At 35.4% G+C, this 21,701-nt stretch overlaps 1 protein-coding gene across 2 annotated transcripts in view; it reads right to left on the bottom strand.

The window, feature by feature from the left end:
* Nucleotides 1-21,701, bottom strand: part of LOC117177362 (E3 SUMO-protein ligase NSE2-like) — a 90,507-nt gene that overhangs the window by 18,919 nt on the left and 49,887 nt on the right. For both annotated transcript variants that reach the window (XM_033367996.1, XM_033367997.1), the window contains exons 2-3: nucleotides 17,143-17,303; nucleotides 6,642-6,735 (exon numbers count right to left, since the gene is read on the bottom strand). In XM_033367996.1, coding sequence (XP_033223887.1) covers nucleotides 6,642-6,735; nucleotides 17,143-17,303 — 255 coding nt within the window. The remainder of the gene's footprint in view (nucleotides 1-6,641; nucleotides 6,736-17,142; nucleotides 17,304-21,701) is intronic.

The raw sequence follows: 21,701 nt of genomic DNA on the forward strand, positions 1-21,701 counted from the left end.
ATAGTTCCGAAAAATTACTCAATTGAAATTTATGTACTTTAAAAATAAATTGATTAATATTATGCAAATCAGATTCAATGTTCCATGATATAACCTACAAGTATATAATTAATTTATGTTACTTAAATTTACGGTACTAACTTTGAATCTTTATTCAATTTAATATTCGAAAAAAATTATTCATATTATATCAATTAGTCATTTTAGAAAATAAGAACCATTAAACTATAATTCTCACTAAAACCTTTAAATAATATTTAGTTAATATATTTTTTTTAAATTTGAACCTTCATTTCTAAGATTTTTGTTTTCAATAATAAACTCGAACTAATTCAGAAAATGTGACTTTTTGTTAAATCAGTTGATAATTAATCAATCATTTCACAACATAAAAAGCATTACACAATTATTTTCCTTAAAACATTTAAATAATGCTTAAATTATATTCTCATTAAAATTTGAAACTGTATTTCTGTATATCTTATTTACTAATAACCTCTCTAACTAAATTTTAAAAAATTAAAATATGCGTACATATAATTTAGAAAATTGAATTTAAATACTCATTTCACAAAATCGGAAGCAACATAAAAAATTATATAATTGTAATAAAAGTATTTAAAAGAAAAAAAGAAACTTTTATTATGAAATTAATAGCCAATACTTAATTACATAATCTGGAAGGGAATAACATATTTATATTACTTAATATAAAACAATGCCAATACAATATTTATGTACTTTGATATTTTAATTTTGATTATTAAATTAAATTTTTTATGTCACAATATTATTAAAATTAATGATTTCACGATATATCTATTAATTTAATATCCTTTTAAATCATTAAAAAAATTATGATTTAAGATAAACTTTAAATAATTATATTTATCTGAAGGAGCTGGGCTGATATCCCAGCGGAGCTAGAGAGCGTTTTTTTCGCAATCTTAAAAAATTAATCAATATTTTAATAATATTGATTATGATCAAGTAGACAAGCAGAATTAACATCTTAAACTTTTAAATAATTATTTCTGTATTATTGAATAAACCAATTAAAAATGTATTAAAATCATATTTAAAAACTTGTAAATAATTTTTAAATATGAAATATGAATACAATATTAGTATAAAAAATTATTAGCATGAATAACACAATATTATTAAGCTTTATGATTTGCAAATACAAAAATAGTTGATTATGTGATAGTGGATGATGAGGTAAGAGAGAAGTTTAAGAAACTAGAGGTAGGTGAATATATTGATTCGGATTACTATCCCTTAATAGTGACATTAGAGGGACAAAAAAGGAATGTAGAAAGTGGAGAAAAGAAAAAAGTAATGGAAAAGAATATAGGAAAAAAAGAGAGTATACTGAGTTGTGTTGTCAACAAAAAGAGGAAGAAAATAAAGGGTTTGAGGAAGAGGCGGAGAAGGCTAGGACAGAAGAAGAGGTATGGAAGATATTAAATAGATAAAGAAAAAGAAGAAAAAGAGTAAACCAAGATATTGAAATGGTAGAATTGAAGAAATATTTTTTGGATTTTCTAGGAGTAGAGAGAAAAGTTACAAAAGGAGTAAAATATGTTAGAGAAAGAGATGAGGAAGAGGACATTGCAAGGGAAGAAATAGTTGAGGTTTTAGGAATAATGAAGGGTGGAAGGGCACCTGCTATATATGAGATTCCAAATGAAGTATGGAAATATGGAGGGGAGGAACTAGAGGAATGGGCATGGATAATGTGTAATAGAGTATGGAGAAGAGAGGGGTGGCCAGAGTTATGGAAAGAAGGAGTAGTTATACCAATAGTAAAGAAAGGCAAGTGAGAGGAGGTTAAAGGTTATAGAGGGGTGACGTTGATGCCAACACTGTATAAAGTATATGTAACTATTTTGTCGGAGAGATTGAAGATAGAAGTTGAAGAAAAAAAGATCGAGTCACCGAATCAGACAGGGTTTAGAAAAGGAATGGGGGTAATGGACAACATATATGCTCTGAACTATCTAGTAAATATGAGAATTGAAAGGGAAAAAGGGGCAATGATATCAATGTTCGTGGACCTAAAGGCGGCGTTTGACTCATTAGACTGAGGGGAAATAAAAAAAGTTATGATAAAAAAGGGGATAAGAGAGGGATTAATAAAGAGAATATCAGACATTTTTAGAGAGACAAAAAGCATGGTAAAGGTAGGAGATCAAGTAGGAGATGGTTTCTGGTTGGTGAGAGGTGTGAGACAAGGGTGTCCTCTGAGCCCACTTTTATTTAATTTATTAATATCAGACTTGGAAGAAGAAATGAGGAGTAAGGGTTGGGGAGGAGTTAGGATAGGGAAGGAAAAGATATATACACTGGCATACGCAGACGATATAGTGTTGATGGCAGAGGATGAAGAAGGGATGGCGGGATTAATTACAGGATTAGAGAAATAATTAGATGGGGAAAAGCTAAATGTAAATGTTGGAAAGACAAAGATAATGAGGTTTAGAAAAGGAGGGGGAAGGAAGAAAGAATGGACAGGGAGATGGAAAGGAATAAAGTTAGAATAAGTCAATGAGTATAAATATTTGGGATATATCTTGCAAACGAATGGAGATCATAAAACTCATATAAGAGAAAGGATAAAAAAAGCAGCAGGGGTAATAAAACAGATATGGGGAATAGAAAAAAGAAGGTTAAAAAAAAATTGGAGAAGGAGAATGTGGTTATTTGATATGCTGGTATGGCCGGTATTGGGTTATGGAGCAGAGATATGGGGATGGAAAGAAAAGAAATATATATATATATGGGGAGAGAAAAAGCGCAAAGGGATAAGTTAAGTATTAGAGCGGGAAAGAGAGGGGAGTTGGCGAGAAAGTGTTTTATGGAGGTAGAAGAGAGAAGAGGGAGGGTGATCGAATTAACGAGATGGGACGAAGAAAGGAGGGAGTTCTTTAATGCTAGAGAAATAGAAGACGGGACAGGAGTAAACTATGAAGAATTGGAAAAAGGGGAGAGGGAAATACTATTAAAAGAAAGATGGGGGGGGGCGGCGATTGAGGAATCAAAATACAATAAATGGTATAAGATGATAAAAAAGGAAGGGGTGCCAAAGTATTTAGAAAAGGGATGGAGGGAGAGAAGGTGGACCAGAATAGCATGATTTAGATTGGGAAACGAGGTATGGGAGGGGATGTACTGGGAAAAAGAAGAAACAGAAAATGTAGAATATGTGAATGGGAGGAGGACACATGGGAGCATGTATGAGAAGGATGTAGGAGAGGAATTGAATATAAAGGAAGCTGGAAAGAAAATGTGGTTAAGATTCTAGGGGGAAATGGATTAGGAGAAGAATGGATGAAGGAGTTGGAGGGTTCTAGAGGAGCGAATGAGAGAGAATGAAAGAATGCACTTGAGGAAAGGTAAATGGAGATATAAAAAAGTGAAAGAAAAAGGAAACGGAAGTCGCTTAGATTAGAAGCGTAAAAATTGTAAGTAATGGTAAGGTAAAAGTTAAGTAGACTAAGATGCGTTTGCGTTATCATGCTCTCTTTCTCTCTCGCTTGCACTCTCGCTTTCGTTCGCTCGCTCAGTCGTTTGCTAATAAGTCCTAAATTGCGCTATCGCAGGAAATAGAAAGAAGAAACTAGATATAAGACTTTATGTAAGTAGTTGTAATTAATTGTATATATAGGAAGGATAAGATTGTAACAAAATATAGACATAAACGGAAAGATTGTAAGGAATGGAAGTCATGTAATCCCTTAGGGGACACATTATGAATGACGAAGACTCAATTATGTAAAATTGAGAATTAATATAGCTCCAATCTTAAATAGTAAGTAAATTTTGATTAGTTAACATTTAAATAAAAATTCTAAACTATTTAATTTTAATAAAAAAATATTTTTTTTAACCATTAAATCGTTAACATAATAAAATCATTGAAATAATAAATGTATTTAATTCTAATTTAGTTTATGATAAATTTGTTTTAATAAAATTTTGGATTGTAATTTATATAATAATATTATTAAACCTAATAATTTCGCAATATATCTATTAATTTGATTTGGAAGCGAATATTTGTAGAATTAAGGCTGTCATTTGTACGAAAAATAAGGTTCATAACAAAGTCACTTTGATAATTATGAGAACCACTCTGTCAAGTGACACCCACGTGACACCAACTTAAATCAGTGTGAGATTCTCTTCATTGAATTTAATCAGATGGGCGAGCCACGAGTCAATAATTTTGATACACAAACCTTCCTTGCCTATTTTTGCGCGACTCTTAAATTTCATCATTCATTCATATGATTTTCAACAGTAAAAACTCAAATTTGTTTGTCTTATTTATCCGAATAATAAAACAAATCACATTTTCGGAAACTTTAAATGTGATTCCCGTTTTGAATTTGTATTCCCTGTTAGTTCCTGGTTTTATTTTAATTCCTAGATAATTCCCGGGTTTTTAATTTTTCCCGGTTAGCAGACACCCAGTGTATAAATAGATCGCGCGAAATTGGTTTAAAAATCCACTCGAAATTGGCACGAAACCCAGGTAAAAATGGGTTCGAAAACGCCATGTGAAATACACATGAATTATTTTCACCTATGTCAATAGTTAAAAGATATAATAGTAGACTAAAAAAATTAATTTCATGATTTTATTATATAGCCTTTCTGTTTTTTCTATGAGGTGCTCTGATGTTGAGCATAATAATTATGCAAATACGGAAATTTACCAATTTAAATTACCAGATGGACCCGTCATTTTGCACTTTGGACATCGGACACGTAATCTGTGGAATGAAGAACCTTTTCGTACCAAGTCTAGTTCTAGTTCAAATAATTCTGGAATTTCGGCCACTTTTTCTAACCTCGTGAATCAATCTATGGGTGGTGCGTGGACAGATTAAAATTATGATATCTTGGAACCAAGAAGTCTCCACGAATTTCTTTTTATATAAACAATGAAAATATATCAAATTTGTATATCCTAACTAAAAAATGTAAACCATTTGCAAATCTGGATATTTGTGACGCATACTGGCCGTAGAGATTGTTCGTTCTGGCTCAAATCATTTTTTTTCTACAAAAGAAATAAATGTTTTCACGTGCATTTTGCATTGTCCGAAATTAAGTTCCAGACATTTTATTTTTGTCAGACCTAGTTCTTTGCAACTGAAGACACACACAAACATTTGGATGAATTAAAAAACAAACACAGTCAGTGTGGCTGTTTTAATCGGTCACTGACCGTTTTCATCTACATTGTAAAAAATGTTATGCTGAAAGTCACATTGGAGCAGAATTTTACCTATCGGACTATCAAAAATTAACTTTAAAGAAAGAAGTTAAAGAAACTGCATTACTAATTAACATTGCGCTATAATTTAACTTAAATAAAAATAGTGATAAAATCGTTAATTCGATACTGTCTGTCGACATACAAAATTGCATTGTATGAAGATGGAAATTATTTAACCCCTCTAATACGTCGTAAATCTACCTATAGATCATCAACTTCATGTGACACTGTGAATTTACCAATAACAGAATATTTACATGTTTTTATATTATTTAAGTAGACGAAATTTAAAAGTAATTAGTGCAAGTCTATAAAGCTACATGCTGTATGTTATTTCCACTGTCTGGGCTCGCACAATGAGTCGCGTATGATCACAAGTCGAGAATCCACGAGAAAGACACATGGCACAAACGTGCAACAAACTTATCGGCATTGGCAGCCGCAGGTGCCATAGAATACTACTGCGCCTTTGGATAGCTTTCAACACAAGAACCTATATAGGTTCCTATGTCATTTTCTATAGGTGGCGCCTATATTTGAAACATATAGGTTCCTATGTAATTTTCCATAGGTAGCACCTATAGTTGAAACATATACGTTCCTATGTAGGATCATATATAGGATCCTATGTAGGTGCCTATATAAAAACCTACATAGGAATTTTCAATAGGGATGGCGTGATATGATATTCAACAAAATTCGTGATAGTAATGTCCCTAAATTGTTTTTAATTCAACTATTTATTATGAAAATTGTAATTAGAAAGTTCAACAGAATGATATTTTACATTATTCTATTGTCTTGTATAGCTTAAATTACATGAGTTATTCACAAACTATTGAGTTTCAAGTAATATTCTGATGATTACTTTTAAGGTTATATATATTTCGAAAGTTGTTATCTCTTAAATTAAAGTTAGGTTACACACATAAAATTTGCGCTACGAAGGTGGCATTTTTTCATTTATAACAGAGCAAAGAGGATAAGATATAACATAATTATAACTTTTAATTCATGTCACTATTTTAATTATTTGTTGAAACAGCTTGGTGAGTCAATTTTAGGGACAAATTTATTTAGGAACCAAGTTTAATACTTATGGACCTAAAAATAATAATGGTATCAAATTTTCAAAGCTCGGAGATAACATAGTATGACTCTGGGACAGCGATGTCTTTTCACTGTAGTTTGTTTCTTTACGCAAGAGTCATGTTTAGTCACGCAAACTCTAATAAATTTACGACGTATTGCAGGGTTCAATCAATTTCCATCATAACACCATGTAAAATAAAACCGAATTTTTACAATGTAGCACTCTTCATGAAACTCAACAAATAATGAATTCTCTTACCTTTTAATAAATCTTTTACTTGGCGATTAAATTCCACAAGATTTATATCCCTTGAAACATCTGGATCAATTTTTACCATTTCTGTTTTATATTCCTATGAACACAAAATACAACTTTATATTATTATAAGTACATGGATAAGCAAGGAGCGTACTTGAAAAGAAATTACTTTCTTTTTTTCGTCTCGAATCGGAAACTAAGTCTTGCCTTATTTTGTTTCTATAATTTTCAGTTTCCAAGCCAAAAATCAAGTAGCACTAAATTTCGTTTTGGTCCAAGCGATCAAACAGACTTCGATTTTGAATTCGCATTCAATTAAATAAAAAAAATGAAAAATCAGAAGTATTTGATTTTTTTTATTCAACCTTTCGTAAAATAAAATTGTCGAGTGCTATTGAGTCCTGAAATCATTTGAAATAGTCAGAGAGCTGAGGGACGTAAAATGCAACCGTTTTAGAAAGGCTGATATTTTAACATTGGGTTTTGTGTTGGTTATATATCAATAGCCTTGTGTCAGTAAGACAGTTTTGCTAACAGCAGTAGCGGGGACGGCTCCAAACTTGTAAAAAAATATGTATGTCGCAACTGTTTTATAAAATCTGAAAATTAGTTTGTATATAGTAAGTCCAATAAAAACTATTTGGGTATGGTTAGTCAACAAAATATTGCAACGGTACACGTCAGGAGAACGCTAGTCGTCAAAATTACTTTCAACGATTCTTCTCTGTCTATTCCTAATCTCGAAAAATTAATTATTTATAAACATAAACATTAAACAAATGATCCTTCGAGCCAGATAGAAGATCGTGAAAAAAACATTCAAAAGTGTAAAATAATTATAAACACATTTAATTTTAGAGTTCATCGATTTCTAACCTTCTCCAGTGGTAAGATGACAACTTTAATTTACCCATGATGAGAGAGGCAAGTTCTGGCGAACAAAATAATAATAATAATTCCGACCGTGGTATTTTAGTGATGATTTATTGACATTTTATTAATAATTATGCTCTCGCACAGTCAAATTTTCTCGCCTCGTCAGAGCAAATTAAAACTAAAGTAAATCAGTTCTTTAGTTTGAAAATTAGGATTTTTCCATTTTAGCTGAATCATCAGCAACTGTCAATTTAAATTTCTGCTTTTGTTAAAATAGATGCAGTATTGTCTGAATTATCAGAGATTTCTCAGGCGATTACGCACTGAAACCAATTTTAAGAAAATAAAAGCCAATGTAACAGTGGCTACTGTCAAATCATGGATAGAACTTCTTGACCAACGCTGGCAGAGTTGTGAAACCCTGTATCTGGAAATTAAAGCTGGAACTACGTCAGCTGAGCGTGAGAAATTGGAATATTTCACAAAGTCTAAATATCGCGCTATTGTAAATGCTTATCTGAATGCGCGAGATTTTTGTAGAATCAATTGGTCTTGCTTAATCCTGAGACTAAGGCTAACGAAAGTTTAAATCAGTCTCAAATTATTCGTCATGATTCCTTGCCTATTAAACTTCCTCAAATTACTTTACCGGAGTTTTCAGGAGACTACAAGGATTCGATGAATTTCCGCGATTTATTTAATGTTTTAATAATTCAAACCGTTTCCTTGTCAAATGTAACAAGATAACACTATTTGAAATTGTCCTTAAAGGTCGAAGCTGAAGGTTTTTTAAAACAGGTTTCGATAACTGATACTAATTTTATCTCTACTTGGGAGTCGCTAAAGAATATTGGTTCCAGCACTGATGATCCCACTTATAAGCAACTTGACTCATTTTTGGAGACTCGCATACGTATTTTGGAGGCTATTAAAGGTTCAAAACCTGCTGCGAGTTCTCAAGAGAAGAATAGAGCTTCAAAACAATCGGTAGTTAGGAGCCACAATGCACCTTTTAGCTCAAAGTGTCTCCTTTGTAAAGATAATCACTCTTTATTAAAATGCAACCGATTCAAAGCTCGGTCTGTGGACAGGCGTAGGGAAGTTGCTACAAACAATCAGTGTTGCTATAATTGTCCTATAGTCCACATCCTAGCTTTAGTATTATTACACCTTGCATCATATGCTCCTCCTGTAAGATCTAACGCGAAGAATGAAGATCAATTAAAAGAGTTAGGGTTAACAGATCCAAATCGTTTTAGCTCCCATCAAGTTAATTTGATTTTAGGGGCCGATAAATATGGCTCATGTTTACTTCCTGGTCTCCAACAGGGTATATTGGGTTCTCTTACTGCGCTAAGTACCGTTTTTGGTTGGATATTATCTGGGCCGGATACAGTCACAAATCAAATGGAAATTAACATTCCAGTTGCAACACATCAGACTATTTCAGCAGAAGTCTTGCATGAAGACTTAACCAGATTCTGGGAGTTGGAGGAAGTTCCCTTTAAAAATACTTTCACAGATGAAGAAATGTTTTGTGATAAGCATTTCGCTACGAATTACCAACGAACACAAGACGGACGTTACATGGTACGCTTACCTCTCAAAAACGGTCCTCCCATAAAAATAGGTACATCCCTGAGAGAGCGAAGATCGTTTTGAATAAAGTACTTCGTCGTTTATCGGAGAAATCGGAATTATTGGTACAATACTCCAGTTTCTTATCAGAATATGAAACCCTTAGACACATGGAACTTCTTCAAGAAAAAGAATTGGATAGTTTCCCACAAACTGTGTATTTGCCTCATCACCCTCTCTTAAGAGAAAGTAGTTCCACTACTGAGTTGAGGGTTGTTTTCAACGCTTCCAGTTTAACTTCAAATAATTCTTCCTTGAATTCTCATCTTCACATCGGTCCTAAGATTATCAATGATTTAGTCTTAATCATTATGAATTGGAGATCACATCGCTTTTTTTACATATATGGCTGACATTGAAAAAATGTTTAGACAAATTCTAGTTCACCCTCGAGATTGCGACTATTAAAGAATTGTCTGGATTTCTCCTGATAAAAGGCTCGTCGCTTATAGACTTTTAACCGTTACGTACGGTACCGCCTCTGCTCGTTATTTGGCTTATAAAGAGGTTAAGCAGTTAGCTTATGATGAAGGAAATAGATTTCCTTTAGCCCAAAATATATTAGAAAATAATATTTACGTCGATGTTTTGTTTAGTGCAGATAGTCAGATTAAGGCGTTAGCGGAGGATGCTCAGCTGAAGGTTCTAGGCTTATTTTGGGATCCTGAGTCTGATTCATTCCTTTTTAAAGATACTTCTTTTTTAGCCGAAAACCCAACAAAACGCATTGCTCTTTCATTAATAGCTAAGTTGTATGATCCTATGGGTTGGATAACTCTAGTCGTAATAGTGACAAAAATTTTAATGCATGAACTTTGGCTGCGTAAACTCAACTGGGATGACAGACTACATGATGATCTTGAAATTCAATGGTTAAATTATCAAGGCTCTCTGAAAAAATAAAAGCATTAAAAGCCCCCAGATGGACACGACAACTGCAGATAAACTATGAATTCGAGCTTCATGGCGTTTCTGACGCTTCGTCAAAATCTTATTCAGCTTCCGTTTACTTTAGAATTCAGAGTGAAGATTTAAAGGAGGCTCATGTTTGCCTAATAATGGCTAAATCTAAAGTAGCTCTTGTCAAATATGTATCATTTCCTCGTTTGGAGTTGTGTGGAGCTGCGTTGCTAACTAAGACACTTAAGTTTGTCATGAAAACTATATCATTGGATAAAATACCTGCTTAATGTCACACTGATTCCGTAACAGTTTTAGCTTGGCTAGGAAAACATCCGTCCAATTGGCCTGTGTTTGTCGCCAATAGAGTTTCCCTAATTCATAAGATGGTACCACGCGCGAAGGCATTCCTTATGGTGACAAGGCCCTCCTTGGTTAACTTTGCATTTCTCAAAATGGCCTGAATTTCGCCACGCGGCCCCCTCGCAATCAAATTTAGAACAGCAGCCACTAGAGAGTCATCATGTTTTGAGTGTGATCAAAGCTCCATTTAACTTGATGCTTAAAATCTCCTCTTGGCCAAGACTGCTTCGCGTAACGGCCTATTGTAAAAGGTTTATTGATGCCTTTGTGTTGAAGCACTCAAAACTTAATAAGCCTAAACCTACATTTTCAACTATTTCTCTTGATGCGATTGAAATCCAACAAGCTGTTATATTTTTGATTAAATTTATCCAGGTACATTCCTTTTCTGATGAGATAAAAGCTTTGAACGAAGAAGATAGGGTGGTCTAAAAAAAACTCGCTATTGAAAAGTTTCAATCCATTTTTGGATTCCAACAATCTCTTAAGGTTAAGTGGAAGACTACCTCATGCTCGTATCAGTTTTTATGAGAAGCATCCTATCATTTTACCGCGTCACCTCGCTCTTTGGTTAAACCACTGATCAAAGGTTGCCTGGAGTGCACACGTGAAAGAGCGGCTCTATCTCAACAACTTATGGAGGACTTACCTAAATTTAGAGTAACCCCGCATCGTCCATTCACACATTTTGGTGTGGACTATACAGGCACATTTAATGTTCGCTTTGCTTCCGGTCGTGGCAGAAAGAGTTACAAAACGTACGTTGCGCTTTTCATCTGTTTTTGTACGCGAGCTGTACATTTATAACTCGTTTCTGATTATTCATCAGCCGCTTTCCTCCCCACCTTTCAGCGATTTTCTTTAAGGCGAGAAAAACCTATACACTTGGACAGTGATAACGGACGACATTTCACGGTGCTGACCGGGAATTAAAAAATTGCCTTTTGAATCATAAATTGGATGCTAATTTGCATAATGAGTTCGCAAATCAAGATACTTCTTGGCATTTGATACCTCCTTCCGCTCCTCATTTTGGGGGTTTATGGGAGGCTAGAGTTGAGAGTTTTAAACACCATCTGAAAAGAATTGTAAGAGCACATACTCTTTACATATGCCAAGTTTTATACCCTTCTTACACATATAGAAGCTTGCCTTAATTCCCGTCCTATTGCCTCTCTTTCAAATGATCCTGAAGACTTTTCCTATTTTATACCTGGACATTTTCTGATTGGAGCCCCTTTGAACAGCATTCCAAGACCATCATTGGAATTTACTTCGGAAAGTCGTTTAAATCGATGACAGTTAGCACACAAATTTTTAGAGATTTACTGGAGAAGATGGGCTATTGATTATTTACAGTATTTACAAAAACGCTACAACTGGTTCAACAAAGACCTAAATCTTGTGACTGATGATATCGCTCTTGTGAAACATGATTCGTTACCACCTTCAAGATGGTTGTTAGGTCGTATAATTAAATGCTACAAGGGAAAGGACGATTAATACGTTCCGTTCGCGTAAGAAGTGCCAGTTCGGAATACGAACGGCCGATTACTCAGATTTGCCTCTTACCAATAAAAGCGAAAGAAACGAGCGAAATCTGAAAAACTTTTATTAATTAGATTTAAAAAATATTATTCTGTAAACAAAGTGGATTATGGCGGGCGGTTAAGACTATTAAATTTTTGTTACATGCACACTGTTTCTTTACGGCGGGCGGCATTTGAGTTGTTGACAAATACTCGATTAAGCACTTATTGTTTTTTTTTTCTTTTCATCGTGCAGTTACCACACACAAGGCGGGCGGTATGTTTAAAATTGGGATGTTTCGTCTTCATGTGATTTTCTGCGATTGAAAATGATTGAATTTATCAACATAGCCTATTTCAAAGCTATTTTCAGTTTCCTTATTATTTAATGGAATGTTTGAAGTCACGTGATTTCTCGGTTTGAGTGTGTGATGATAGCGTTGTCGCTTGAGAAAAATAGCGTGCGAGCAGCAGTGGATCGCGACAGATCGTTGTCCGATCTTTTCGGATCAGTAAAGTAATTATTTATAAACATAAACATTAAACAAATGTTGGCAGACTAATACCATTTTTGAGAACCACACAGATCACTCACTCGTTTATATAGGCATTTTTCTTATGCAATAAAGTGATCTGATAAGAGCAGTGTGCTTAATTTGAAATATTGGGCAAAGTCTGGTGCCAAGTGCACGACAGGAATCCTACAACTTAAGATACCAGCTCAGGGATCGAACCTCAGATCTCTAACGTAAAGACCGAACGCCTAATCTATTGAGCCAATGGTACTATCATCATTTTATTATTAAACGTTCACTCAGATAAACCCGGTTATATATCATAGTCACGGACTAAGTCAAGTGACTGATGAGATTAGAATGTTATAAATTAATTTAAATAATTTAATACGATGCTTGAAACCTCCTGCGATGATGTTGTAGGTATACAATTACGAGCGACAACGAGCGTTGGAGGTAACAACAGTCACCTCTGGATGCTTTCTTAGAGCTACCATCTGCCAGTCCACAGGTTTTTAGTTGCTCGCTTCCTGAAGGCCAAGAAAGTTTCTTACAATGCGACAGATGTTTAATAAAACCGCCTTCTGAGCTACTGCTAATACCCTACTGACTCCTAAATGTTCAAGATGTTCAGCACATCTTGCGAGCACATTGCCTGTAGCCGAAATTACAATGGGATGAATAGATGCACGATTCACATTTTTGCTACTACTTTATGCCATAACTAGCTATACTTGTGGATGTTGGTTGTATAGGTTGATTGCAAATTTTGGTTAAGCGGACAAGCCATAGAAGGGCATCAATTCTTTCAAGAAACCTAGGTTTAGGGTAAGTTGTTGATATATAATGCCCGCTAAATCATTATGTCTGAGCGTATATTTTCTCTGAGCCATTACGCGACAGCTATCAATAATGATCTCGATGGATTTGTTAGTATCTCCACATAATCGGCACCGGTCAACCACGTATTGATGTAACATGTGTTTGTGATAATTCCTGGTTTCTGGCCTGATATTCAAGGCCCTATCTGAGGCAAATTTAAGGGCGTGTAGTCAAGATCCGCTTGACAGATGGTACTGTGAAGCGCAACACGGAAGGAAACGCTTGCTTGTAGTCAATGTATGCCATGTGTAAGTTCCTTTGATGCTTACGAGCTTGAGTCATGACAACAGCGTCTATAGTGACTAGATCTTTACAGCCTCGCGAGTTTTTACAACATCCCATTTATTCTTCTGTAAGAATGTCATTCTCGTCGCAATGAGAATATACAATATCTGCAGTTATAGCTGGTCAGGTACTTGTACCAGAAGTTGTGCACCATGCCCGGACCTGGAGCTTTTCAATTACTTGCCCCTTTCAAGACCACTGAAACATCTAAAGCTGTGATGTTTTGTCAGTTGCATTTCAGGGCTATTGTTTGCCCTTGCTTCCTCCAGTTTGAACCACGCAGTGTCCAAATTGCATATGTTCATTTTTCCCCAAACACCCAACCAGTAGTTAGTCATATCTTCCAATTGAGGGACTTCGGTGCCTTGCTTTTTATTTGGCTTTACTCTCAGTTCTTGATAAAACCTTCTTTCATCTGTCTGAAAGTTTTGATTTTGTTGCCTTCGTGCACTACTTTTCTTGTACCGACGCAGTATGGCAGTAAGAGCAGCAAGTCTCTGTCGTTGAGAGTCTAAAATTTCATCCAATATTGGTGGTGTTATTGTCTCGAAGTGCCGAGGGTGGATGATTTTAGTAACATGGTTTATCAGCTTCCTGGTTCTATTTCCTTTTTTATATTGAGTTAATCGACCCAATTTGCATTTTACTTTGCTGACATGCATATCCAACCCGAACTTCCATGGTGGATCTCGAACCCTTGCTGGAACAAAAACTGCATTTGCAGGCCTAGTTATCCAGCCCAACGTTCTAATGGTTGCCACAGCTGCACAGTAGACAAGTGCTTGCACCTCTAACGCACTTTGTGCTACGTTCAAATACGTAGGTAAAACCTTGGTATCGAGATGTGCTATTAGTGCACGCAGATTATTTGTGATGTTCATTTTGGGCAGAGAATGCCTTAGCGTTGGTACTACATATCTGAACTCTAGTAAGGCATGACCAAAATTCCTTGCAAGATGCTGTAGTTTTTCTGGGATTTCCCTATCCACATCATCGTTAGTAATATCCGGATGTGGTTCTAATGGATCCGGTACATGATGTTTATTATCCTTAACACCTATGCCTTCAGCTTCAATCAAGTCCTCGTTGTCCACATCTTTCAAGGCGAGTTCATCAATAGGAAGCTGCTGTTCCATTTCTATTTTGATAGAACAAATAGTAAATACAATAGTATTTCAACAGTCGAAAGCAGTCTGTTTACAGATATTGAGCGTTTTTGATCTGCCAGATTCTGTTCATTTATTTTTGTAGCTAGCTCTGGGTATGTAAGTTAGAAGAGTCTATGATGTTCTCTCCTCACACTTTGCCCACATTTATCTGCCAAAAAATAAAGGCGCGTAACATCACTGTTTATATTCTATGTCAATTTTCTTCGGTTTTTTGGTTGATGAACCTCTGCTATTGTCTCTAGTTGTATAAGGCCATCCACCTCTGGAGGATGTGGTGGTGTTGGATCATCAATAGATTGAGGAAGAACGTCAATTGCTCCTGCTTGACCGTTTGACGCGGCTTCGTCTAACTGATGTTCATTTCCGTCGTTTTTCCACACCAAATCAACCTGTTGTTTATTCTCCATTGCTCGGTCTTCTGTAACATGTAGATTATTCCTGACGTCCTCCAACTTAGCGATAAGATGTCTCAGTGCGACTTTTCGTATATTAGGACACTTTGCAGCAAATTTCGTTCTTAAATTGTATCATTTTTCCATTTTCGTTTCAAACTTCGCACTTTCTAATAGAGACGCACCAATTCCTCTTTCATTGTGGTATCCCAATTGATGCTTTCCCACGGTATTTCTGTCGAGGTGGTTGGCTGCAAATAGGTAACGCTAGTCAAAGCATCCTCAGCAGGCACAGTTCATGTTCTATTGCTTACCGTTTGTCGCAGATGTTCTTGCTGGCCAGCTGTTTGTTTAGTGAAATCTACCCGACAATCTCGCAACTCACCATCGACACCGTCTCACATGTTATAGCCCCCAGCTGTGGCTCCAGGGGCGCCCCGACGATCCTCTGGAAGCGACAAGCGTTTCAAAATCTTTAATATGCTCTCTATTTTTCATTTATGGGTTTTGGTGTTCTACTTAGTCCCTTTCCTCTTCGTTATCAGCCTATTTGACATGGGAAACCCTGTCAGTAACAATGCTACCGCCAACATTGCCGTCAAAGTCATGAGCGGAAAGCTCAAGCCCTACCGCGACATCAACGCGGAACACCTTCGGTAGGGGGAAAAACTTCGGTATTATTATTATTATAAAAAACATTTCTGTGTTGGAATGTTGTCACAGGCTTATACTACCCAACATGTCGAAGGCACTTTTTGTTAGAGTTGGATTTTTTATTTGACCGTTTTTGCACGGGGCTGTCCCGGTATATATCATCATTCACGAACGCATTTTTATAATGCAATCAAGTGATCTGATGAGAGCAGTCTGCCCAGACATATTGGACAAAGCGTGGTTTTCACCCCATCATTGACGGACTGGGTTGCAGTCAAGTACACGATGGGGGGACCTACAGTTTAAGGTGGGTTCCGAACCACCAGAACCTCGGTAAAGGTACATTGAAAAATTTCTAGAGGTACCGGCTCCACGGACCTCTGAGGTGAAGTCTGAGTCTCTAACCAACTGAGCCACCAAGGCTCCTTTGTTTATTATTCTTTATTTTTATATTCTTTATTATTATTATTATTATTATTATTATTATTATTATTATCGTAATTCAACCAAATGATGAATCATGTAAAACATTATTGCAGGCAAATTTTTCAGCAATTTTTCATTAATATACTAATCAAATGCATTATACGTTTACTAATTTGTAGATGTTGAATCCGAGTTGAAATCGAAGAAAATTACGATGAGTCTGATAAAACATATGATTAGAAAAAATGATTTTAATTTTGCTAATATTAATTTAAGTTCGATATTGAAATGAAATTTTTTTAAAAAATGTTTCGGCATTTGTTAAATAAAAATTGAAGATTTTTTTTTTCAATCCCATAAACTACTTGCTTTATTAAAAACACTTTCACGAAGTAACATTTTTTGACTTTAGCAAGCTGACACTTACCGTTGCAATATTTCGCTGACTGATCATACCGACATAGTTTTTTATTTGACTTGCTATATAAAAATTAACTTTCGGATTTTATAAAACAGTTGCGAAATAAATGTTTTTTTTACAACTTTAGAGTCGCGCCCGCGCCAGCTGTTAGCAAAACTGGCGGACTAACGCAGAGCTATTGATATACAACCAATACATGACCTGGATCGCTGGATTCAATATGACCTTTTTTAAGGATCTGATGAAATTTACAAAATTTCCAACAGTTTTGTGTGCACTTCCGAGACATTAAGCGAAATTTTCACGAGTATTTTGATCATTGAATAGTTGGCCTCTCAGGAAATCTTTCAAGTTTATATTTGATTTTCGTGGTTTTTGCAGAATTTTGAAAGTACTCGTAATACTGATTCGAAAACTTGAACTTTTTTATTTTACTTAACGTAACATTTACCTCAAGAATATCCTTGAACTTCAGAATATTGTCATCAGAACTGTGCAATTCTGTGATCCTTTCAATCACTTCATTAGCTTTGGTCAATTTTGCATTGACAAAACAGTTTTTTTCTACGATGTCTTTCATTTCTTCTATCACTTTATTTTGCTCTTCACCATCTTTAAATGAATATATTTTTAAAGGATTACATACAGCAAATTCATGTGCGACTTACAATTATTTAATTTAATAGAAATTTCGATAAGTTAATATTAGCATTTGCGGAATTCAAAATGAATCATCCTCAGTAATAGGTCATTAACAAACATGTAATATTCTAAGTTAATAAGATGGGCTTTTCAGTCATTCTCAAGAAAACGGCTATAAAAAAAAACTACGCATGAAATGGACCGCAATGCGACAGTTCACAGTGCAACAGACTTTGTAACACTCAGGGTCAAAGCATCAACAACTGTGATTTGGTTATTGTAAATTTTCTTTTCTTATAGCTCCTTCGGCTTTAACGAGTACATTCTTATCACGTAGCTCATGCTTTGCACTTGATTATGTCAAAAATGTGAATGTTTCTACATTAAGTTCAACATTATTATATCAAATTTTTTATTACATTTATTTCTGTTTTTCGTTCTAGGATTACTTATTCAGATATTGCAACATAAAGTACAAATTTTATTTCTCACTATTACTTTAATATTTGTTCCTTATTTTATATTAAATTTTATCCTCAGCTACCCTGAAAATGAATACCGTTTCAATTAATTTATATTATCACAATTTATAAGATGCATTGGTATTAAGACAGACGCTTTTTCCATGTTTTGTTTTTATGGCTAAAAAAAAGTGCACATTTTATTTGAAAAAAATGTTATTAAACATTTTATTTCAATTTGTGTTGTTTTTCCACAAATTTAATTTATTTTTCCTGTTATTTTTTATAATTTAAACTAAACATACGCATCAGAGGGTAAGGTGGTTCAAAGAAAATTTGTAGATACACTTTAGGCAAATATTTTTAGTTTCATAAAAGGTTATTGTAGCTTTTGTCCTTTCTGCAAAAAGTTTATTTTTATAAAAAGAGTTTAAAAAAATGCCCCAAAACGTAATCAAATTTAAACTTGTTGTCGCATTATATCGTTAGAAAAAATCTGAAAAAGTGCACAGGACTTCTTTCAACTATTTTCAGCGTGCATGATTTTTTCGAAAATATGTAGGCGGGACATTCAAATTCAAACAAATGTTTAAGAAAATTTTAAATTGTTTTTGTGATAAAACTTAAGTACTATCTCCATTTTTTTAGCACCGAATAATCACCCAAAGTGCTATTATTGTTAATTTTTCCAGATTTTTATATTTATGAGATCTTAGTGTAAAAAATTAAACATAGTCATTTTTACATATTCCAACTCCTGCGGGCCATTAGTACCTGCATTTATTCATATAATACAATAATATAAGTGTATTTATATATTATTAGATACAAAGTATATACATAAGTATAAATACATTGTAACTGAAAAGATACACTGATTATTCCTGGTACTATCACTTTTAAATTTCTTTGGAACTTTCTGCCGGTCTAATAATTCTCGACAAATGACGACCAAAAGCTAATTAGTAAACTACCATAAGAAATTCTCCGTACGATCAACGAAAGTACTATTAAAAATCACTGCTGACATTGAAACCTAATTACTCGTTCCCAAAAGGAGCCAGAAACTTAATTAAACACCGTCAAAGAGCTTATTAAAGATAATATACCACGTGAGAAGTTGAAAAAAATGCAAGAATTTCTCGAATTTTGTACCTCGACTTCAACTTGTGGCACGACCTAGGAAAGTTGTAGCAAAAATCTTAAATTCATACCGTACAGTCTCAAAGGTTTTATCTTTAATTTAAGCCAATAAAATTTGAAAAATCTTTGCGGGTTCTAGAGATGCTACTAAAAATGCCCAAGCATGTCTGCGCCGAATTTCAATCTCTTTGGCTTTGACGATCGCTAACTCTGACGCGACGCAGACACGCTTGGACATTTATGTCATATCTTGGGAACCCGTTTATACTTTTTAAATTTTAGAGGCTTAAATGAAATTTGAGATTTCACGGATTACGTCCTGTCGATTTCAGTTTTCTTCTCATAAACATACTAAGCTCGAGAAATTCCTGCGTTTTTTTCAAACTTCTCATATGGTATATTCTCTTCAAAATATCACAAATAAAACCTTTAGGACTCATTCGACGCATAATTTCATAATCTTATTAACCTTTTTTTAAATTTATCGCTCGTTTTGGGAACGAGTAATCACTTTTAAAGTCTATTTTTCTCTATTTTTTTGTCCCTAAAACTGTGTGCCAAAGCACAACTCAATCTAATTAGTTTTAAAAGTTATCCGGTGTACAGCGACGACGACCACAACGGTAGACAAACAGTCACGGACGTAGGACCTTTTTTTCTGAGTCAGGGGGCCTCAAAACGACGACATTTGATGACATCCGCGAAAGTAAGTTTTCACATAAAACAAACACCTCATTGAGTAGATAATGTAAAAAAACTGTTATTGGAGTAAAACTGTTAAATGTTGAAAACCCCCATTTTTTCATATAAAAAATGACAGGAATCAAGCTTAGACTTAGCGGTTACAAACTGGGAGTATTGCTGCCTGATCTAACCGGGAGTTGAAAGACTGTTGCATCCATGTTGATATGACGTGCACTAAAAAATGTTTGGGGATGCTTCTCTACCACGTGATACAGCTGCTGCGTCGCATTCGCAGAGCGCTTGTCGTCCATCAGCTTGGTGTGGCTTCTCTCTCAAGTTGGCCGAGGAGCTCTTCCACGCTCTTACAAGTAGGATCGCTGTTCGCCCAAAGTCTTCTTCTAGCTCTTCTTTGGTTCTGACCTATTTTTCAGGAAGTCATGTCATATCCAAAGAGTTATTAGTGAACCAAAACCTAGATTCTTCAATATTCTCTAAGATTCCAGCTAGAATCCTTGTGTGATATGTGTGCTTATTATGTTAAATTGTATTGATTGATCGAGTAGCCATTAATCCATTGATGTTTAATTATTTGCGAAGAAACTTTAGAAATTGCAATTCAAAGAATACAGATGTAAGATACTAGCTGATCCATCGAAAGCAGTCCAACCTATCCTTGTCCACTTTTGGGAAAAGAAAGGAACGACTTTACTCGCAAAGCAGTACCTAACTCAAAGCGAGACAAAGAGCATGCAAAAAAGCCCAGTTCAGAGCGCAGATCAGGGCTGATTTGATTAAGAAATTTCTTTAGCGCTGGTCGACCCGTCGAAAGAAGGCGCACTCAAAACTTACGGGCAAGTTCCACTCCGTGCGCACGAAGTATTTCCTCGTGTCAACATATATCGTTTTCAGTTTCATGAGACAATATTTACGTTAAGCTTCGGGAGATCAATCTCCCGAAACCACGAACTGATTGTTTTGATGTCAACCCGCAAGAAATCTGCAGACCGGAAACCTCCTGCTTTGCCATAGGGCCAGATCAGAGTTAAAAACGGAACCCCCCCCCCCCCCCCCCCCCCCCCCCCCCCCCCCACGTAGTTCAACTAGCCTGGGTGATACAGCTCGGCCATAAGAATCGCAGAACAATTAGGCTGTGACAAGATTATAAGCTGATATCAGCCCGACGCGATCGTGGTTCACTCGCAAACCTCTGTTCCTCGCTCTATCAGACATAGTCGGAAGCTTAAGCACCAGCGGACTGCCATTCCAACCTAAGTTCCTCAAGATTAACCTATTTGCCAACAGAGATCTTCTAAACTAGAGTAACTTCAGCGACCTCGGAGAGCAAGAGCGTAATGGGAGTGGATCGCATGCATTTAAGAGCGGCCTGAAGAGAGGCATATTGGCCGCGATCTAGCAACAACAATGCTGCAGCGCTAACATTGGGCAAAGGACCATCGCATTCGAGGGGATTACCAGTGATAGCTTGCGTTGATATTGTCCATGGTCGCATACAGAAAACCATCATCTGCGTACATGGCCACCCTCAACCCTTCCGGAAGGTAAGCAGCCAGACTTCTTTATTCATGTGTGCCCTAAGGGTCTACATCACCATCGTGTCTTACATGATCATCTGCAAACTTTGTATTATATTATCCTTAGTATTTACAATATTTATAACTTTTGTTACATTTTGATTCCTCAATCATTCCCCGTGTTTCCATTAATTGTCTTACCCTGTCCTTTGCCTCTAAGTCTTTATATATTACTCTATTCCCCTCTCTTATATCTCTTTCACTAAAAAAAACTCCCTCCTTTTTTCATCCCATCTTGTTAGTTCTACCTCTCTCCCTCGCATTTCTTCTACCTTTTTCAAACAAGTTTTCGCTAACTCCCATCTCTTTCCCTCCCTTAACTTTGTCTTAAAATGCCATGTCATCTTACCCGCTTTAGTATTTAATTGATCCCTTTGCGCTTCTTCTCTCACCATATATCCAGGTGTCCTACAGTCAACCCCTAACGTCCCTTTTTCATCCTCTGCCACCAACAGTATATCGTCCGCGTATGCCAGCGTGTATGTATG

The sequence above is a fragment of the Belonocnema kinseyi genome, chromosome 7 (genome assembly GCF_010883055.1).
Source record: "Belonocnema kinseyi isolate 2016_QV_RU_SX_M_011 chromosome 7, B_treatae_v1, whole genome shotgun sequence".
In the NCBI taxonomy this organism is placed as follows: domain Eukaryota; kingdom Metazoa; phylum Arthropoda; class Insecta; order Hymenoptera; family Cynipidae; genus Belonocnema; species Belonocnema kinseyi.